Source organism: Plutella xylostella, chromosome 23, assembly GCF_932276165.1.
Source record: "Plutella xylostella chromosome 23, ilPluXylo3.1, whole genome shotgun sequence".
NCBI lineage: Eukaryota > Metazoa > Arthropoda > Insecta > Lepidoptera > Plutellidae > Plutella > Plutella xylostella.
In genome coordinates, this window is record NC_064003.1 from 9520218 (window position 1) to 9537498 (window position 17281).

Genomic DNA, 17281 nt, shown 5'->3' on the forward strand with positions numbered 1-17281 from the left:
CCTACCTACTAACGAGAAAGATAATGGAAATAAGATACAGAAATTAAATCAAGCAATTGTGTATTAAATCAAGTATATTGGTGTCAGAAAAATTACTCAACCAGTGTGTGTTGTGTGTGTTATTCACCCAAATAAAGTTTTACGTCCATAAAATGTATTTCTTCTTTCATAAAAAGTAATAGTATAGTAGTAAGTACCTATATAGTTTCTTAAAGTCAGGCATATTTTTCAGATAAAAGGTAACCTAGGTAGGTATAACTTGTTTTTTCCTGTAACAAAATAGGTAGTTAAATATTTGAGCTATGTAGAGACCACTTTGAGTAAAATATTCTTACAAGTTGAAAGGGGTAAGTAGAGAGTTAGATAGGTACACAGGTAGGTGAGTTAAGGTTAAGGTGTTCCTCATGTATGTAGAGCCGGTCCGTTTGGAAGAGGAAAGCCGAGGTGTTAGGGCTAGTGTAATACTGAAGTAGATCGGTAGGTGTGTTGATTATTTGTAGACCTAGAACTATAACTTAAGTTGTTTTAACCAACCCGGTTCATGCCTACTTGTCAGTAACACGTTTTTCAGTCATTCAGTCCAAAAATCAGAAATAATAATATGAAAAAACAGAGTCACTTTCACATCGTAGTTTCGCAAAAAATAATAAGTTAGCGTCGTTGCAATTAGCTTTACATGATTAAACAATACATCAGCTCTAAGTCAAATCCATATTTATGCACCTACAACAACAATTTCCCATATATTTCACGGTTTTACTTTAAGAAATTTTAGTATAATTTTAACAAGCACCTGTTTAGACCCCTTTTAAATTTAGGAAGAAAGTTGCTAATTTTATGTTGACAGCGCTAAAAATGGCACCTTCAGAATACCAATTCGACCATCTAACCTAAGTTGAATAGTTTTAACGCTGTCAGATTCAAAATTTAAAGTGACGTCTCTAATTTTGGAGATAAACGGTGCCTTCAGAATGCCAAATAAATTTAGAGAGAATGTAAGCGTTTTTTGACAGCGTTAAAATTAGAATGTGCCCTTCAGAATCGATACCAATGTTTTATTAAAATACAAATGAGAGTGTAAATATTTCAAAAGTAGTAGATAAGTAATAGGTAACTATAATAACTACCATAAAAGTATGAAAGTTACTTTTTGACTAGAAAATGTACCTAATTATGAAAATTGGTATATTGAGTTTTCTTGTACCTAAGTAGGTATTAGCCTCATACCAATATATAAGTCAATGCCTCATACACAATATTATCATCCTTTAGATACGTCTTTTGGTGTTTAAAAGTGCAAACATATAAAAGTTCTTATGTTGAAAAGTTTCATTCTTTTTTCAAATATTATTATTTTAGTATCTATCCTACCTAAGTTCCTACCTACTCGCGAGTTGGAGCCGTATTACATCAATGTAGATTAGTGATCTCTGGTCAGCGTAGATTAATTCGTGTTTTCCTGCTGATTATTACGCGTACCGTACAGTAATGTTTCGTTTAATGCTTAATCAATGAATTTATTGTCCTCTCTTTTGGAGCATTGCCCAAAGTGCACTTTCTTCTTGTTTCATGATCTCACTTCGAGGAAAAACGTATTAACCTGGATCTCTTTTAATTTTGCGAACACATTCTTTACGAACTAGAGAAAAATACAGCGAGTTTTTTTTAAACATAATATGTATTTGTATACTATAGATATAGGTCCTCCCTGTTATTTGAACACCATTCAGCTCTCCACAAAAATATAAACCAAAATTAAACCCAGTATCTTATTAACAAAATCACAATAGAATGTTTAATATTAAGCATGTCATTCTAACTACATTCTACTAATACGAGTATCGTTCAAAAACCCACATTAATCGTGTCACACGAAACGCCCTGTTTACAAAACAATTCGTATTAAAAACTCTATTCAACCCAAAGATATCACAATGAGTGTACCGGCCCGCTGCCAACTGGCTCCGATACAACTCAAAGACAAATAACATTCATTTATTTATTTCACATCTTTCCTTGCTAAGATTAAGAATGAACGAACAAGATAGTGTACGTACAAAAACAAAGCAAAAAACTGTCCGCATTTTTTAAACTATCAAACCGTTTTAAGTTCATCCTAATGACAATCCTTGTACCAATGAATACTAACCACCGCACATATGAACGTACTTAAATGTTACATGTGCGGTGACCATAAAATTTTCTAACCAAACTAATTCAAAATTAGAGCTCAGTATTAAGAGAGTAGAATTTGGGTCTTATTTGTCGAGACGTTTCTTTTGCATTGCCTTTCCATCTTGTCCGTATATTGCTAATCTAAGTTTATTTCACATCTTTCTCTTCCACAATAATAAGCAACGTTTATTGAAACGGCAGGTGTGTTTTTTACATCAAATGCATTCGGATGACGGAATTGCCCGAATAATCTGTCCTGCACTGTAATGGATTGGGCCGTCGGCTTTTAAGTATAATTTAAGTGGTTTTTGTTTTAATAATATGCTTGTAAGTGTAATTTATGTTTATGCCGCTCTTTATCTGTATGCATCTTTAATACGCATTTTATCAGTGTTCCTCTCCAATTTTGCACTGGCATAGTTTTTTATTTGGATTATAAGGATTTTGTTATCACTTCACAGACTTTATGTCCGTGCTTTTTTTAGAGATCAATATATTGTGAGAGTTTGGTTGTTTTAAAAAAAAAACACTGGCATAGTTTGCAGTGTCCTTAAATGACCAATCAGTACAGTTTGCTTGTGTTTGTATGTGTGCATGTATTCAAATGATCTAATTTCAGTACGAGTATACATATTTTTCGATGAAGAGTCCGCAAATTTACCTAAGTACTTACTTGGAAAATTATCGCATGTCTAATTAGTATGATTAATTGATTATGTTATGTAGCTCTATCGTCCACGCGGATATATATAATGAGTACGGTAGAATACTGTCTACATTACCTAACACAATGTAAAGTGTTACTTTCATGAAGCTATAAAACCATAGACACACACTAAAACTAAACTGTGGAGATCATAAAACTTACTACGCGAAAACATCTCTTTCTAACATGCGAGTCACCAATATCACTATCCTTATCTATAGTAGCGAAAGTTAAACGATTATTTCGCGATGTAGGGGTAACGATAGCAATTTAGACTGGAGTCTAACAAGTAATGGTTTTGTTTTTTTTCCTTGTGTCGGCTCTTACTGTAATTTACTTTTTCTTTGCTAACGGTGGTGCTAGTTGGCTAGAGTAAATGGATACCTTTGTATAAGCAAGTACTTATTAAGACAAGTGTTTATTAAGAATTGGTGGTATTTTTTTGTTGATATGGTTTTAAAAATAATTAGTTTCAATAAATCATTTTTAAATTTTTGCAAGACTGTTCGAATAAATGTTTGCCAATTTTTAACAGGAAATGACCATACTAACTGCTTATAGTTTAATAAAAACCGTATCTTCTTATCGTCTTAAAGTTGTAATGGCTTCATCGCTGGCACTGAAATTAAATTTCAGACTCTTTGACACGCAAGGGCTGATTGGTCTGACTTCTCTTCAGTACGTCTAGTACAGGTTTCACGTTTTCGTTAATTGAAAAACCCTTACTACTTACAGGCTCAATAATTTAAGGTTTACACCAATTCTATGTGACAGTACAAATATACCTAAGCAGGAACTGTTCTTTTTTGATGTTGGTGCGGTGACAAAGTAATCTGAGGAAATATGGCACCAACTTAAAAAAGAACAGTTCCTGCTTAGTCATATTTTTGTACTGTCACATAGAATTGGTGTAAACCTTAAATTATTTCTTACTTTTTAGTGTTTTTTTTTTTCAATTAGGGCAAAACACCCAGTAACTGACCACCTTAAGGGAGTTGTTCCAGTAATTTGTCTGTAGCGGGCTCAATTCTTATCGCTTATTAAATCCGATTTTTGTTTTAAAAACTAGAATAACAGAGCCACATTCCTGAGTAAATAGCAAACATGTAGAAGTTACTCATTTTTTTATATATTTTTGCAAACAAAAAGTAGTGATTTTCCCAGTAACTGACCACTAAAATCTAGTAACTGACCACACTCGATGCCAGTAACTGACCACCAATTTAAAATGGTTTAAAAATTGAATTATCATTAAATCTTATTATTTTTTATTTATTTGATTACTTCATGTAATAGTACCGATCCTCTGGTCTCTTTTAATGTGTGACACATCCCTTTTGCTCAAGGTTTCTTAACTGAAAAGTGCATTAAATTAATTCATCAGCTTAATGCATAATTTAGAAGATATTTTATCCTAATAATCAACCATTTATATATTAAAAACACAAGTTTATGCATTTTTGTTAAATACTGAAAACAAAGGAATAAAGACACATGCACATAGTGAACACGCATTTTAAATTTACAGCTTTCAGGGAGATTAAGAGGCCTCCAATGTAGTACCTTCAGATAAGTTATAGAAAGGGCGATTTTGTTTGTCCGGAACAAGCCAGGATCAGTGGGACAGGCCCATGAAGCATGCATGGTGCCAGAAACGAGCATTTTCTTAAATATAAAGTAGCGAATCCAAGCGCTAAAGCGGGTCTTTTCCATATTCGGTATCAACTGATGAGGAGGAGGAATCGTGGCGGATTGTATTGTCGGCCTAGGAAAACATAAATTCCCGGCCGGAAAAGTAGGCCCTTTCCCCGCCGGTCCTTTCAGGGATGTAGGACCAGAGACAGATGGTTTTCATTATTGCTGAAACCCCACCCAGAGACTTTCAGTGCGGCTAAAAGAGTCGTTGAGGCTAGCCATTGTAATTATGACCGAATCAGATATTGGGGGTTAGTTTTTCAGGATACAAAGATGGATGCCTTGACGAACGGGATTTCAATGACTTTGTTGAGGATTCAACTGGAATATTTATGATGCTTTTGAAACGTGCTTTCGCAGGTAAGTATTTGGTCAAAGACAGGAGTATTCATTTCTGCAAGGGGGACAGGGAATCTTTGCCTCGTTGAAGAGGCGTGACTCAAGCAGAACATCGCTGTACTTTCTGCATTTTCCGCTGCTGGACTAATGTGTCCGCCAATGATGGTATAGCGTTGCCAGTGGATTCCGGATAGTTGTGGTATCGGATCCAAATGGCTGGGGTGTTGGTCGTGGTAACAACTTATAATAGAAGAATGCCCCATTTCTTGTGTGCCAATTTTATCGTTCTGTTTGAAATTCGTTGGCCGTTCATAATGCCATTGAAGGGCGTGTTGGTGCACCGGCTGAGGATTGCTGCTGCTGTTGCTGCATTGTAGAGTGATGCTTTCTTTTTCCTATTTTGCTGAAGTGGCTTTGCCTGTCTTTGGACAAATGTGGAGGCGCGTTTCGTCGGTAACGTATATTCGAGTTGGGTCATTAATAGCGTCATTGAAGTCTTGTTCGCCAAGTGCTTTTGTGCTTGGGGAACCAATTTCATCTGGTTCACAAGCGCTGGCATTGGTTAGGTACGCCTTCAGCTGTTCTGAACATAGCATTTGAGTATCTTTTCAAAGAGTGAATGGTGAAAGCCATTTGTCTCCTGGTCTTGCATTCTTGAAGGGACTGCTCCAAGGATTATCTTTAAGGAAAAATGGTGACATCTGTCTTTATCCTGGAGAATCCACATTATCCTAGGCTGATAGTATGCTCCACTAGCGTTTTTATCTTCCTCATCAGCTAATACCGAATCTGGAACAAACTTGGACTTTGTGTTTGAATTCCCTATATTTTAAAAGGTGCTTGCATGGCACCCTGAATTATTTTGGAATGTCTTGTTGATCCTAGTTTGTCTCAGACAAGTGGAATTGCCTTTTCTATACTTTTTTGCTATCTTGGCGCTTCTTCATCTCGCTGAAAGCTGTAAAAATATGTCATATATAATAATACCAGTAACTGACCACCAATTTAACCAATAACTGACCACCTATGTCAGTAAATGGAAGGAGTGAAGATAGAATGCTCATATTTTGACACAAGAAAATGGCACATATGAGCTTTATTATTACGTTCTTATTTGGCCTAAATTCAGCTTCAACCAAAAATCCCAATAACCGACATGGGTGGTCAGTTACTGGAAAATCGCTGTTTTGTCGTCCAGTAACTGTCAACCCCATTAAAAACAATCAAACGGAAAATAACAAGCTGAATCTTATCAAAAACGTAATCTTTATAATTAAATCTATATGGTACAATTTTTTCTTTCATTGATTTCAATATTTTTAATGGTAAAATTTACGATCAAAAAATTCACTTACCTTAACAAATACGTTAGTTACAACTGCAATTTACTCGGTTCGCGCGCCAACTGAACTTTTTCGATCGCTCACTATCCATCTGTTGGCGGCTGGCAAAATCTTTTGTATCAGTAATGCTCTCAATGAACCACAAAATAGACTGGATGTTCACTAGATGGCCCTGCTTGGCTTTATTTCTTATTTTTTGGAGTTGAAGAGGAAGGTGGTCAGTTACTGGCACATGGTCAGTTACTGGGTGTTTTGCCCTATTATTTTATTTTATTGTTTTTAGTTTATCTGCAATATTTATCAATCAAAATTAAGATGCAAATGATACCAACAAGCCTAAACACGAGGTAGTTGCTATATACCGTTGAGGAGTTCCCTTGACTGCCTTCCTTTTCCATCATCAGATCAGCTTAAGGTCACCATTATATTTTTTGTTATAAGAACTATATTTACGTTTTAAATTTCATTAGAATCGGTTAATAGAGGTACCTAAAATGGAAATTCATACCCTGTTTTTACCCCTTTACCCACCTTTGGGGGTTAAAATAAAAATCTGAAAAAAATGGGACCACCCATGAGCTCAACCAAACCTTACTCAAAATCGGACCATAAATGGCGGAGTAATCTGTGAACATACATAAAATATATATAAAAAAAAATACATACAGACGAATTGAGAACCTCCCCTTTTTTACTGATGATTTATTACACGAACGTTATCACTGACTGGGCTACAATCACCAGGGGCGTTCGCTAGTGTCTATAGCTCAGGATTTATCATATTTTAGGCGCTAGCACTTTACTTGGATACTTTGATTAGCCAATCTATTGTATCTTACCGTTGCAACAACCCAACATTTCTTAATTTTATAAGTTTAGTTTATATCCAGCTCTGCATGTTAGTTATAAGTTATTTTTAAGTTGTGTGAAACTATATACCTTTGTAATATGGCCATTGAAAATCAATAAACGTTATTATTATTATTATTAAGTATTATTTTCGAAGTCGGTTAAAAACCACGATATATTCTTTACTGCTGAAGAAATTTGGTACAAAATCAACTAAGTCGTAAAATAATACCTAGAGTGAGGAGCACAGTGTTTTCATATTTTTGTAGGTAAAACTTTTAATTTAAAAATGAAAAATTTCTATGCTCTCATTCTATTTAGGGCTGATTTTTCAATGGGCAGATAAACGTTATCTGAGGAATAATTCTGATGCTGTCACATCTGAATATTTGTATTAGACAGTGACAGCAACAATTTTATTCCTCAGTTAACGTTTATCCCACCATTGAAAAATTAGCCCTTAATCGTCTATTTATTGAATTAAAAAAAAATCTGATTGATGAATTAAAAAGATAGTTCCTGAAATTGACTGTAATTACACGTTTGTGCTTTGTCAAACTAAGTTACTGCTTCTATTTGCAGCTAATTATGCACTTAAGTTTATCTATGTCCCATGGGTCACTACCAGATTCAGTCGAACTACAAAACTCTGTCGCCTGTTTAACATTCTGGCGGAGCCTGCAGCCGTAATTAGCCAGTCATTGTGCTCTTGCAATGCAATCTACGCCCCTTTATAAATTGCCTACATTGTGATTATGAGTAGGTACCACTGCAATAAGCTCGTATTAAGTTATTTTAGATGGTACTATTCTAAATATCATCGTATTCATCATCATCAATCAACATCTGCGTATTTTTTATAATATTACTGTAGAATAGATACGAGAAGCTGAGCTTTATCATTTGGTAGAGAAACGAAAAGTAGGACCAAAAATCTTGAGCCTACAAAATCGGTGACAAATGTGCCACAAAGTCTTATTTAACAAGGCGGGACCGTGAGAAATTGTGTTCCCTGTAGGCCCAGCATGCACGCGTTAAAATATCTAGACCAGAGGTCTCTGTAACTATATGAAAGTAAATTTTCTTCGCATGAAAAGGCATTGGGTCACTTTACTACTACTTCACTGTTCCTTGCATAAAACATGATTATTATCAATTTCAGCGGTGGTGAAGCGTGTGCGTACAGCGAGGTGGCGACCTCCCTACAACATACAAATTCGTGAATAGTTTACACTACTTCAACGGACAGAAAAAGTATGCGTCTCTGGCTTGACAAAATACGATTTGGAGAGCTACCATGCAATCCGTACGTTTAATGCAACGAAATTCCGTTTTTTTTTTGCCTAGAAGCACTCCGGACACTTTCGACAAGCCTTCGACTAGCTTTCACAGACCACAGCCATGCTACGCCACCTGTGCGTAGGTACTGTGTAGCCGAGTTACCTTTTCTTCCGATAAATCCTGAATGTTCAGTGTCACCTTGGATTGGCGCCGTGAATAACGAAAGGTGGGTTCACCGGGGCAAGTGATCAGTGACAATCACGCTTCTGGCTACTGTATCTAGTAAATAAATGAGTGAGGTATTTGAATATGTATACGTATCTAGATTATTTTTTTGTAAGAATAGAATATTTATTTGTCACACGGCGAATAGAAATACAAATACATGCTACAAAAAATATACAATTAGCTACTTTAATTTCCACTTTTATCACCAACTAAAAAGGGGTAGAACTCTGAGTTAGATATACGTGGTCACCTTTCTACGCATTTGTATTCCTATATAGCATTAAGCTCGAATTATTAAGACCAAATCATCACATCGATGTGGCACCGACCTCTTCTACCTCTAATATGTTATTTAGATTGAGATACCAGAATTGATGGGAGATACACAGATGTCTGAATAAAACAAGAGAACATTGCACTAAAAAGGGCACAGCAATGTGTTTGTCGTATACCTTTGTACGACTGTACGTATAGTATAATAGAATCTGGGTAACTATGAAATGAACTAACAACATAAAAAAAAACATTTTAAATTGCAATAAGGTATTTAGACTGACTTTACTTTCGATTATTATATTATTATGACGAAAGAAAACATTACAGTTTGCTCAAAAAGTAATGTCCTCCTAGCCGAATTTCGACTACGGCGGCCAATCTCAATTGAGATCAGCCAACTACGCAGGAGTAGATTATAGTGCCCAAGTGTGTGCGCAGTACACAGGAGCACTCTCTGTTCCATCACTCTCATAGCCCAATGGGACGGATTGACCGACACGACTGGAGAGACCTAGGCGCAGGACCGACTGCTTTACATGCCCATCCGACAGCATGGATCGTTTCACTGTTTCGGACATCAGGTGATCAGCCTTCTATGTCCTAACCAAACTTAGAACCACAATTTAGAAACACAAATTGATGGTCCCACCCGGGAATCGAACCCGGGACCTCTGGGTCGTGAAGCGAAGCTTCTACAAGTAAGATTGCTTTGAACCGGCGCCTGTGGCGGTGGCATTAATTTCACCACAAAACATCTGGAACCTTTTCCAAATAGAATTTTCCTACAAAATTGCCTTTTAGTCATTGTAATAGAAATTGAGGAAAATGAATTTACAGCTATAAAATGGGCTTAGGTCAAATCTTCAAAGCTTTCACCCGATTTTCAAGATTAAATTTTTAGTATTAACTCGAATTTCAATTTAAATATCTTAAACCTCTGTCTATGTAGTCTACAGTCATGGACTACTTTTCTTTCCCTTCTCGTTGCAGGAGTCTGGAAGAGATTATACTTTCCCACCGATTGCACTATTTGTATTTAGTTTATAATAAGGTAAGTACCTATTTTTGTAAATCTTGTTTCATGTTCATTACCCAGTATTTTGTCTTTACCTGTTATTACCCACCCATTCACAAAGTTTTCAATAAAAGCTATTTTAACCGCTTTCCCACATGGTTATCACAAATTTGGCATCGCAATTAAAAACACTCCTTTCAACTTCATGTTTTTATCAGAACTTCCTTAATACTATATCCTGTTACATGAATTATTAGCTTTCTTGTCTTGCCTACCTTTGTTACTCCTTTGGAAGGAAATTTCTTCATCTTGATAAGAATTTATTACCTCAATAAGCTAATTATTGCCTCGAGTTCAGAGCACAAAAGATCCAGCCCTTACAAAATGGGGCTTATTAAGCAGCGCTTGGGTTGTGAATATAAAATTATCTTATTAAATGTTAAGAAACAAAGTTATTCATTATTGAGTAAGAAGGTAATTGTAGCAGAGAAATTGTGATATAAAATAGGAATACTTAACAGAAAATGAAATGAAAATGCCCTTTTATAGTTATGCCGGAGTTATTATTTTTATGAGTTAAGATAATGAGCCTTTGCCCAGCAGTGGGACACTAACCAGGCTACATTAAAAAAAAAAAAAAAAAAAAAAGTTAATGAGCGCAGAATTTATAACAAAAAGTGGTGGGTACCATATAAAATTTTCATCACATAAAATAGCTTTTAGTCTGTAAAAAAAACTGAAGAACAAAACAACCATGAAAATAAGTAGGTGTTTATGAACCTATTATTATAAGTTTCAGCAAATAAATGATAGAAAGTCCACTTATCTATCGGACCAAACGGATTTTCAGAAAATTTATTGTGAAATGGCATCGGCAATGCCTATGAAGTGGTATTGAATACGATATGACTGCGTCCGTTGCTTACAATGCCAAAAGGTGGACGCTTCCCATAAGAGTATAACCATTTTCAAGTACCTACTTATGAAACCCCAAATATCGCTTTTCTATGTATAGCAAACAATACGGAGACAATCCAACTCCCACCTTGCGACGTGTGGGCGCCTTTACCAAGCCCTGCCATTCACGGAGGACCAACTAAAATAACTTTTATCACATAAATTCAAATCTTACTGCCTACACCGCAAGCCACATAACCGTTTCCACTCGTCCCGCCTGCTAAAGTTCAACCAACACCTTTTGTTTTCCCACCGTTAGCTTTATTCCTTACACCTGTAGATTCTTAATCGTTTGAGGGTGCTTTTTATTTTAGGCGCTTACACTTCGTCTTGTGTCACATTATAGTGTTGTGACACGACACCGCTTCCTGTCGGGTCTATCGTCGATAATTTCTAGCATCTATTTTGACGCCGGCCGCTATTGGCCCGATGCCAACTGAGCTAGGCCGGTAGTGCGGCTTTTTAAACTGTCGTTATTTCGGACTTTCTTTAGAATCTCTTTGATGGATTTATTTATACGCGGAATGAATCAAATTTTACTTGTTTTGTTAGACAATAAGAATGTGTCGTATTTGTTTAGAGGTTCGGTGGGGCGGTGTTGAAGTTTTATTGAGTCGTCAAAGCTAGTAGTTTCCTTTAATGTTGTTACCTGCTATGTTTTACAGTTAATAAAAACAAGATAAGAATGTTTATTCAGACACTACCGCTGACATAAAAAAAACTCTTTTTATACATGAAAAACAAAAATATTTTGTCTAATTAGATGAAACTTTTAATTAGTTTTATTAGTCACTGTGGTCTCATTAACATTAATTGGCGATGTTATTTTATCCTCCACTGACAGATTGAGTGTCATGGTGATTCATTACATCATATGCATTTAATCACTTTTTGCTTTAATTGGTAACTTAGTATTATCTTTATAAAACATCACGATGATAAATTTTTTTATGATTTTTAAGTTTTCTTGTGTCATTACCATCAACTTTTAAAATTCTCAAAAGAACGAATAAATCATTATTATTTCACATGTATATCAGTGAGCCGATTCTGTGAAACGACCGGATACCGGATATAATGTATAGTTATTTGTATAGCCAATATCGAACGAAGATATTTCGCTCCCATCTCTTTGATAATAATATCAACTTCATCTTTCCGTTTCCTGGCTATCGATTGTTTTTTATCGAAATGAATTATTTGTTTGTTATTTTTTTACTTTGTGTGTTCATGATTCATTCACTTCACAATATGTAGGTACTGGTTTTATGCGTCTAGAATTCGTAAGTACCTTTACGGGAAACAGTTCTAACAGATAAGCACTGAAAGTAACTTACAGTTTTTAGTAGCATGATACTACTTAGTGTCGTAATATTAATTCGGCGATATAGCATGTATAGCAATACCAGGATAAGTTTGCATAAGATGTAAAATGGTCCACTGAAAAATACAAAGAGTAATGAAGTTGTATCAAAGATATTTGTGATCAGTTGATCTTATACAGACTTATTTAGGGTTATTATATATAAATATTTAAATAAAAACAACAAAAAAAAATTAGTAATATTTTATATTTTTTATTTAAATGTTATTATTGATTGTGTGTCTTAATGAGATAAATTGTAATATCACCTATTTATTTAACATATTTTTCTAACAGTAAACACCCTCTTCAATATCGCGACGCTTGAAAATTACAATACGAATAATATGCATTCGCAAACTAAAGTAATAAAAACTAACTGAACTTTAAATAAAACTTCGTCCAGAGAATCTCCGTCATAACATTTTTAAGAGAAACATTTCCAAGCTGCACCGTTAACAAACAACATTGGACAGACAGCAAATAATTTATTCCCGCCGCGGACCAAGTTTCGGGAACTTTGAATCTCCCCTTCAAGAACGCACGATTTCCAATTTGAATTTAAAATTGTATTATATTATTGAGGACAATTAAACTACTTTGGAATTCTATCAGTGCTCGTTTCATTGGAAAGATCTTTGACGTTAAAAGTTTTTGTTCAACTACGTACCTACTGCCGCGATTCAAAGAACTTATTCAGACCTTTAATGGACTATGCTTGTTTCGAGTTAGGAACTTAGGTTTGTATCCAATTAACCAGAGTACCTACATTAAATAAACGGAGAATCAAATTCTTATTTAATTAAAAACTTTCAGCGGTGTGTTTAATATTTCTCTGTTTTAATAAAAAGAATTCAAAATAATGATATTTGAAACATCGGCTTTTAGCTAGACAAGCTTTTTGAGGAAGAACACTGGCTATGGCTATTACTGAATTATAAAAGCGCAAAATCATCTAACAATTTGACTAGATAGGTATTATGACAATTCTCCTAAGACAGAAAGAGCCCCCCTTATCCGAAATGAGAGTAGTTTGTAAAAATTGACGTTCATCTAAAATTTTATATTTATACGATGAATAAAAATATTTTGACTTTGAATTTGACACAAAACTCACCATAAACTTTAGACCACTGCGCCGGCGGCCTCCAGTCCGGGTAGTGCTTCGGGAACTTCTCCCGGGTCCAGTACGTGTGCAGGACCATCCGGTACACCGTCATCTTGTCCGGGTGACACGAGTCCGAGTCACCCGGCAGCGCCGCCGCGGCCGCGAGCGCCGGCAGCACTAGCGCCACAAACACTCGCGCCATCTTGTCGACAGTCGCCATTTTGTCGACGCTCGATCTATCGACACTCGCACAACACTAGGTGTCCGATTTCATACTGGCACTGTCACAACATGTCACTTGCTGGTTTAGAGCCACCTGGAACAATAAAGGGAATGGTGAGAATAGCACCGACAGCTGTTAAACCTACAGTGGGGGATAGTTAAGTGTGTTTAAAAGCATAGAGCAGTTAGGTATGTGGAGTGGAAACTAGAAAGGTTTGTACAGGTATCGATGTAGAGTTTTCCGCATGCCATTACATTGTAAGAGCTGTCCAGTTTAATATTGCACAGAATAAAGTAAAAACTTTGAGCTTCTGAATTCCAATTGGAGATTACGGCGGGCCGACTGACTGAGTCACTCATTTTTCAGTTCAGTCATAATATTGAAATTCGCGTTGCGATTCCGATGGAGTAATTTACGAAATTCTCTCCAAATGATTGTGAAATATTTCAAAATGAAATCGTCTGTAAAATGCCAATAACTCGTTAATACGAGTGCGCACAAAAACTGAATGCACCAATCATTTGTGAAGAGACCATTAAGTTCCGTTTAATGGGTCCAATTTGTCATTTGCTAGTTGTTGGGAGTGCGGTCGCGAATGACGATCAAGCGAAAACGGTTCATATAGGTCATGAGAATGTTCCTCGCATAGCTGAACAGACCAAATAAAACATTAAGGTCTATTTTACTCAGCCGAGTCATGATTTTAATGACTTCCGAAAACAATTATTGGAAAGTCTTCCTCTGTAGTTGGACTAATTTGAGAGCGTGTTCTGACCTATTTAATCATACTGCCTTTTAAAGGAGGTCAAATTACTAATGATACCCCTGAAACCAAACTACTGAACTTCTGACTCGAACTTTACAGTAGCAGAAGTTCTTCAGCCAATTAAAGCTTATTAATGTTTTATTAGAGCACCGCCCATTAACAAAATACGTTCGACGAATTGTAGGCAAGTACATTTTATTAATAAGTAGCTGTTCCCGCGCGCTTCGCTTCGCCTTAAAAGGTTTTCCCGTGGGAATTCCGGGATAAAAACTAGCCTATGTTCTTTCCCAGAGTCTAGACCGTATGTATACCAAATTTCATTCAAATCCGTTCAGTAGTTTTGGCGTGAAAGAGTAACAGACAGACAGACAGACACAGTTAGATTAGTCAGGATTATAGAGCCATATTTACCTAAATGGAAGCTATATATAAACTTCTTTGATACCGATACTAATATTCAATCAAAATGAACATCAACCGTAGTTTCCCAGAAGATGTGATTCAATAAATCGAATCGAAACTTTACTCATATCTTTATCTAGTGACCCATTTGAAGATCCGTTCGTTTACGCTATCAATTTCATATCTCGATGAATTGAGCTGAGCCACTGAAGCAGATCCTTTCAATCCGGGACCTTACTCTGAGGTCGAATTGACGAGTTTTCCGTCTTACAACAAGGGGCTACTGAAATAACAACTACCTACCTAGTTTTTTAAATATTGTTTTCGTAGCAACAAATATTGGGCTACAACAGATTGGAAGTACGTAGGGATCTAGCTTTGACCTCGTATTTGTTTAAAATATGGAGAGGAAAGATCGCCAATGCTGTACTCCTAAAAGTATTTGCACTAAGGGTCCCAAGAGACTTTTTGAGGTTGCGTAAGTGCCGCTTGTTCGAGGAACCAGCAGGGAAGACCAACCTGGTAAAGAAGGCACCCCTCACTCGGGCGTTGCAGCTGCTCAACCGCGTGGACAATGAAATAGATATATTTACGTGTTCTCTGAACGAATTCACAAAGATAGCATTATATATATTGTGTTATAGTATGTAGGTTACTAGTATATTTTTATATGATACTGACTGTTTATATTATTATTTTTTTTTTGCTGTGTATGTTAAATGATAATTAGTTATTAACTTATTACTTACCTTTTTATATGTATACCTTACGCTATTGTATTGGGAGAAATCCTGTAATGATAGTGTTAAGTGGATTACCTAAATAAATAAATAAATAAATAAATTTTTTGGAAGAGATAAAATAATAATATACCTACTTTCTATTGATTTCCTATTCCAGGCTTCATGACAATAGTATCCCATAAGTTTATAATTATGATTAGTTTACCTTGGTATTTAGTATAACTAGGTAAGTAGATACCTACTTAGTTACGAAAACAAGCAACATTTATGTCGTGCTTTACTACGCTGCCGTTGTAGCATCAATGAAGATGTAAGTAAAGCAGAAAAATATAAAACTCTGTAACTAGCGATCATAGAATAGTAGAATACGTATATGTGATGAAATGTTTCTGATTTAAATTTCGTGATTCAATAGTACCTCCTTCGGTAGGTATATTGCACGTGTGTGAGTATGAGAGGTCGATGACCCGGCTATTCCCGTGAGCGAGTGATCTATTGAAATGATTCAGTTCACTTCGGTGGCAGGAGGGTCACTCTACACTGACGAAAAACGAACGAACGAGAGCAGTCGTGCAATCGGCACGTTTAATACAACTAGATAGAGTCGTGGCTCGTACAGCGGCGCTCCGAAACTTAGTTGTTCGTGATATAGAGTGACCCCCCAGAAATGTTGATCGCCGGCCAAGTGTGTTCGCGTCATTTTATAATAAGCGTAATATTTACAACACTGGTTACCGTTCTTAGATAATCGTCATGAGCTGGAGTTGACTAATACTGGCGATTAATAACCTAGCTCAAGAAGCATAATATCTGTGTTATTTTTAATTCAAACACACTTAGATGTCTTAGATACACTCAACATTGTTGATTGGATATTTCAGTCCCAACAATATAATGTAACAAATTTCAATAGATGGAATAGGATATAGGTGTGCCTACTGTGCCTAGGTAGGTACCTACCAGACATATTTGTCAATAATTAATTAACTCATAAGTATGCACAAATTTATATCTTACAATAATTCAAAATAACTACGGTGCTTAAGTAATTTATTTGAGATAGGTAATCCTCATAAAAAATACGTAATGTGAAACTGTTTTGTTTATAGCCCGCGATTGCACATAACAAGGCCATGTTGGAAACAGTTTGAATGGTCGATCAACAGTCTAGCCTGGGCCATAAAAGTTACCCAAGAATTCGAGCAACTATGTGCCCAACACTAAATTTTGTTTATGACGCCATCCATCCCATATTCACACAAGGCCATATTTTCATTCTTTCATCAACAGGAAAGGCGGAGTCATTTTTCTAAAAAAAAATGTTTATACGGTCTATAATTTAGTTGGAAACCCACTATACATCACTCTCTTATACAGGCTGTTACAATAAACTGGCCTGCATTTAACCCTGGGGCGAGAATAGTGACGTTCGTTAGATCAGTTCTGTCGAATCATACGTTGATCCTCTTTTAATATCAGTTGGTTGTGTTTGGTATTAAGTGTGAGAAAATTAAAGCATTTACGTTTGGCTATGGATTCTACACAACTTGTATTTTTTGGGAAGCAATTCTATTTTTTTTTTAAAACATAGGTAATTAGAACCTGTAATAATATTGTTAAGTAGATGTTTTATAAAAGTATACGGTTTTGTTCAAAAATAGCTATTCCGACTAAATTTGGTTAGCCAACTGAACTGAGTCCTTAGGGACTAAAAGTACCTATTTCAGTTGCAAAATAAACAGGTATAATTAGAGGTACTTAACCAACCCGATCGATTTTTGAGCCAAAATTATTAAAACTTAAATATCAATA

General features: G+C 35.8%; 1 protein-coding gene across 1 annotated transcript in view; it reads right to left on the reverse strand.

Moving 5' to 3' along the window:
- Nucleotides 1–17281, reverse strand: part of LOC105394982 (spondin-2) — a 52143-nt gene that overhangs the window by 14948 nt on the left and 19914 nt on the right. The window contains exon 2 of the mRNA XM_038113429.2: nucleotides 13345–13651. Within this exon, the coding sequence (XP_037969357.2) occupies nucleotides 13345–13555 (211 nt within the window). The 5' untranslated portion in view covers nucleotides 13556–13651. The remainder of the gene's footprint in view (nucleotides 1–13344; nucleotides 13652–17281) is intronic.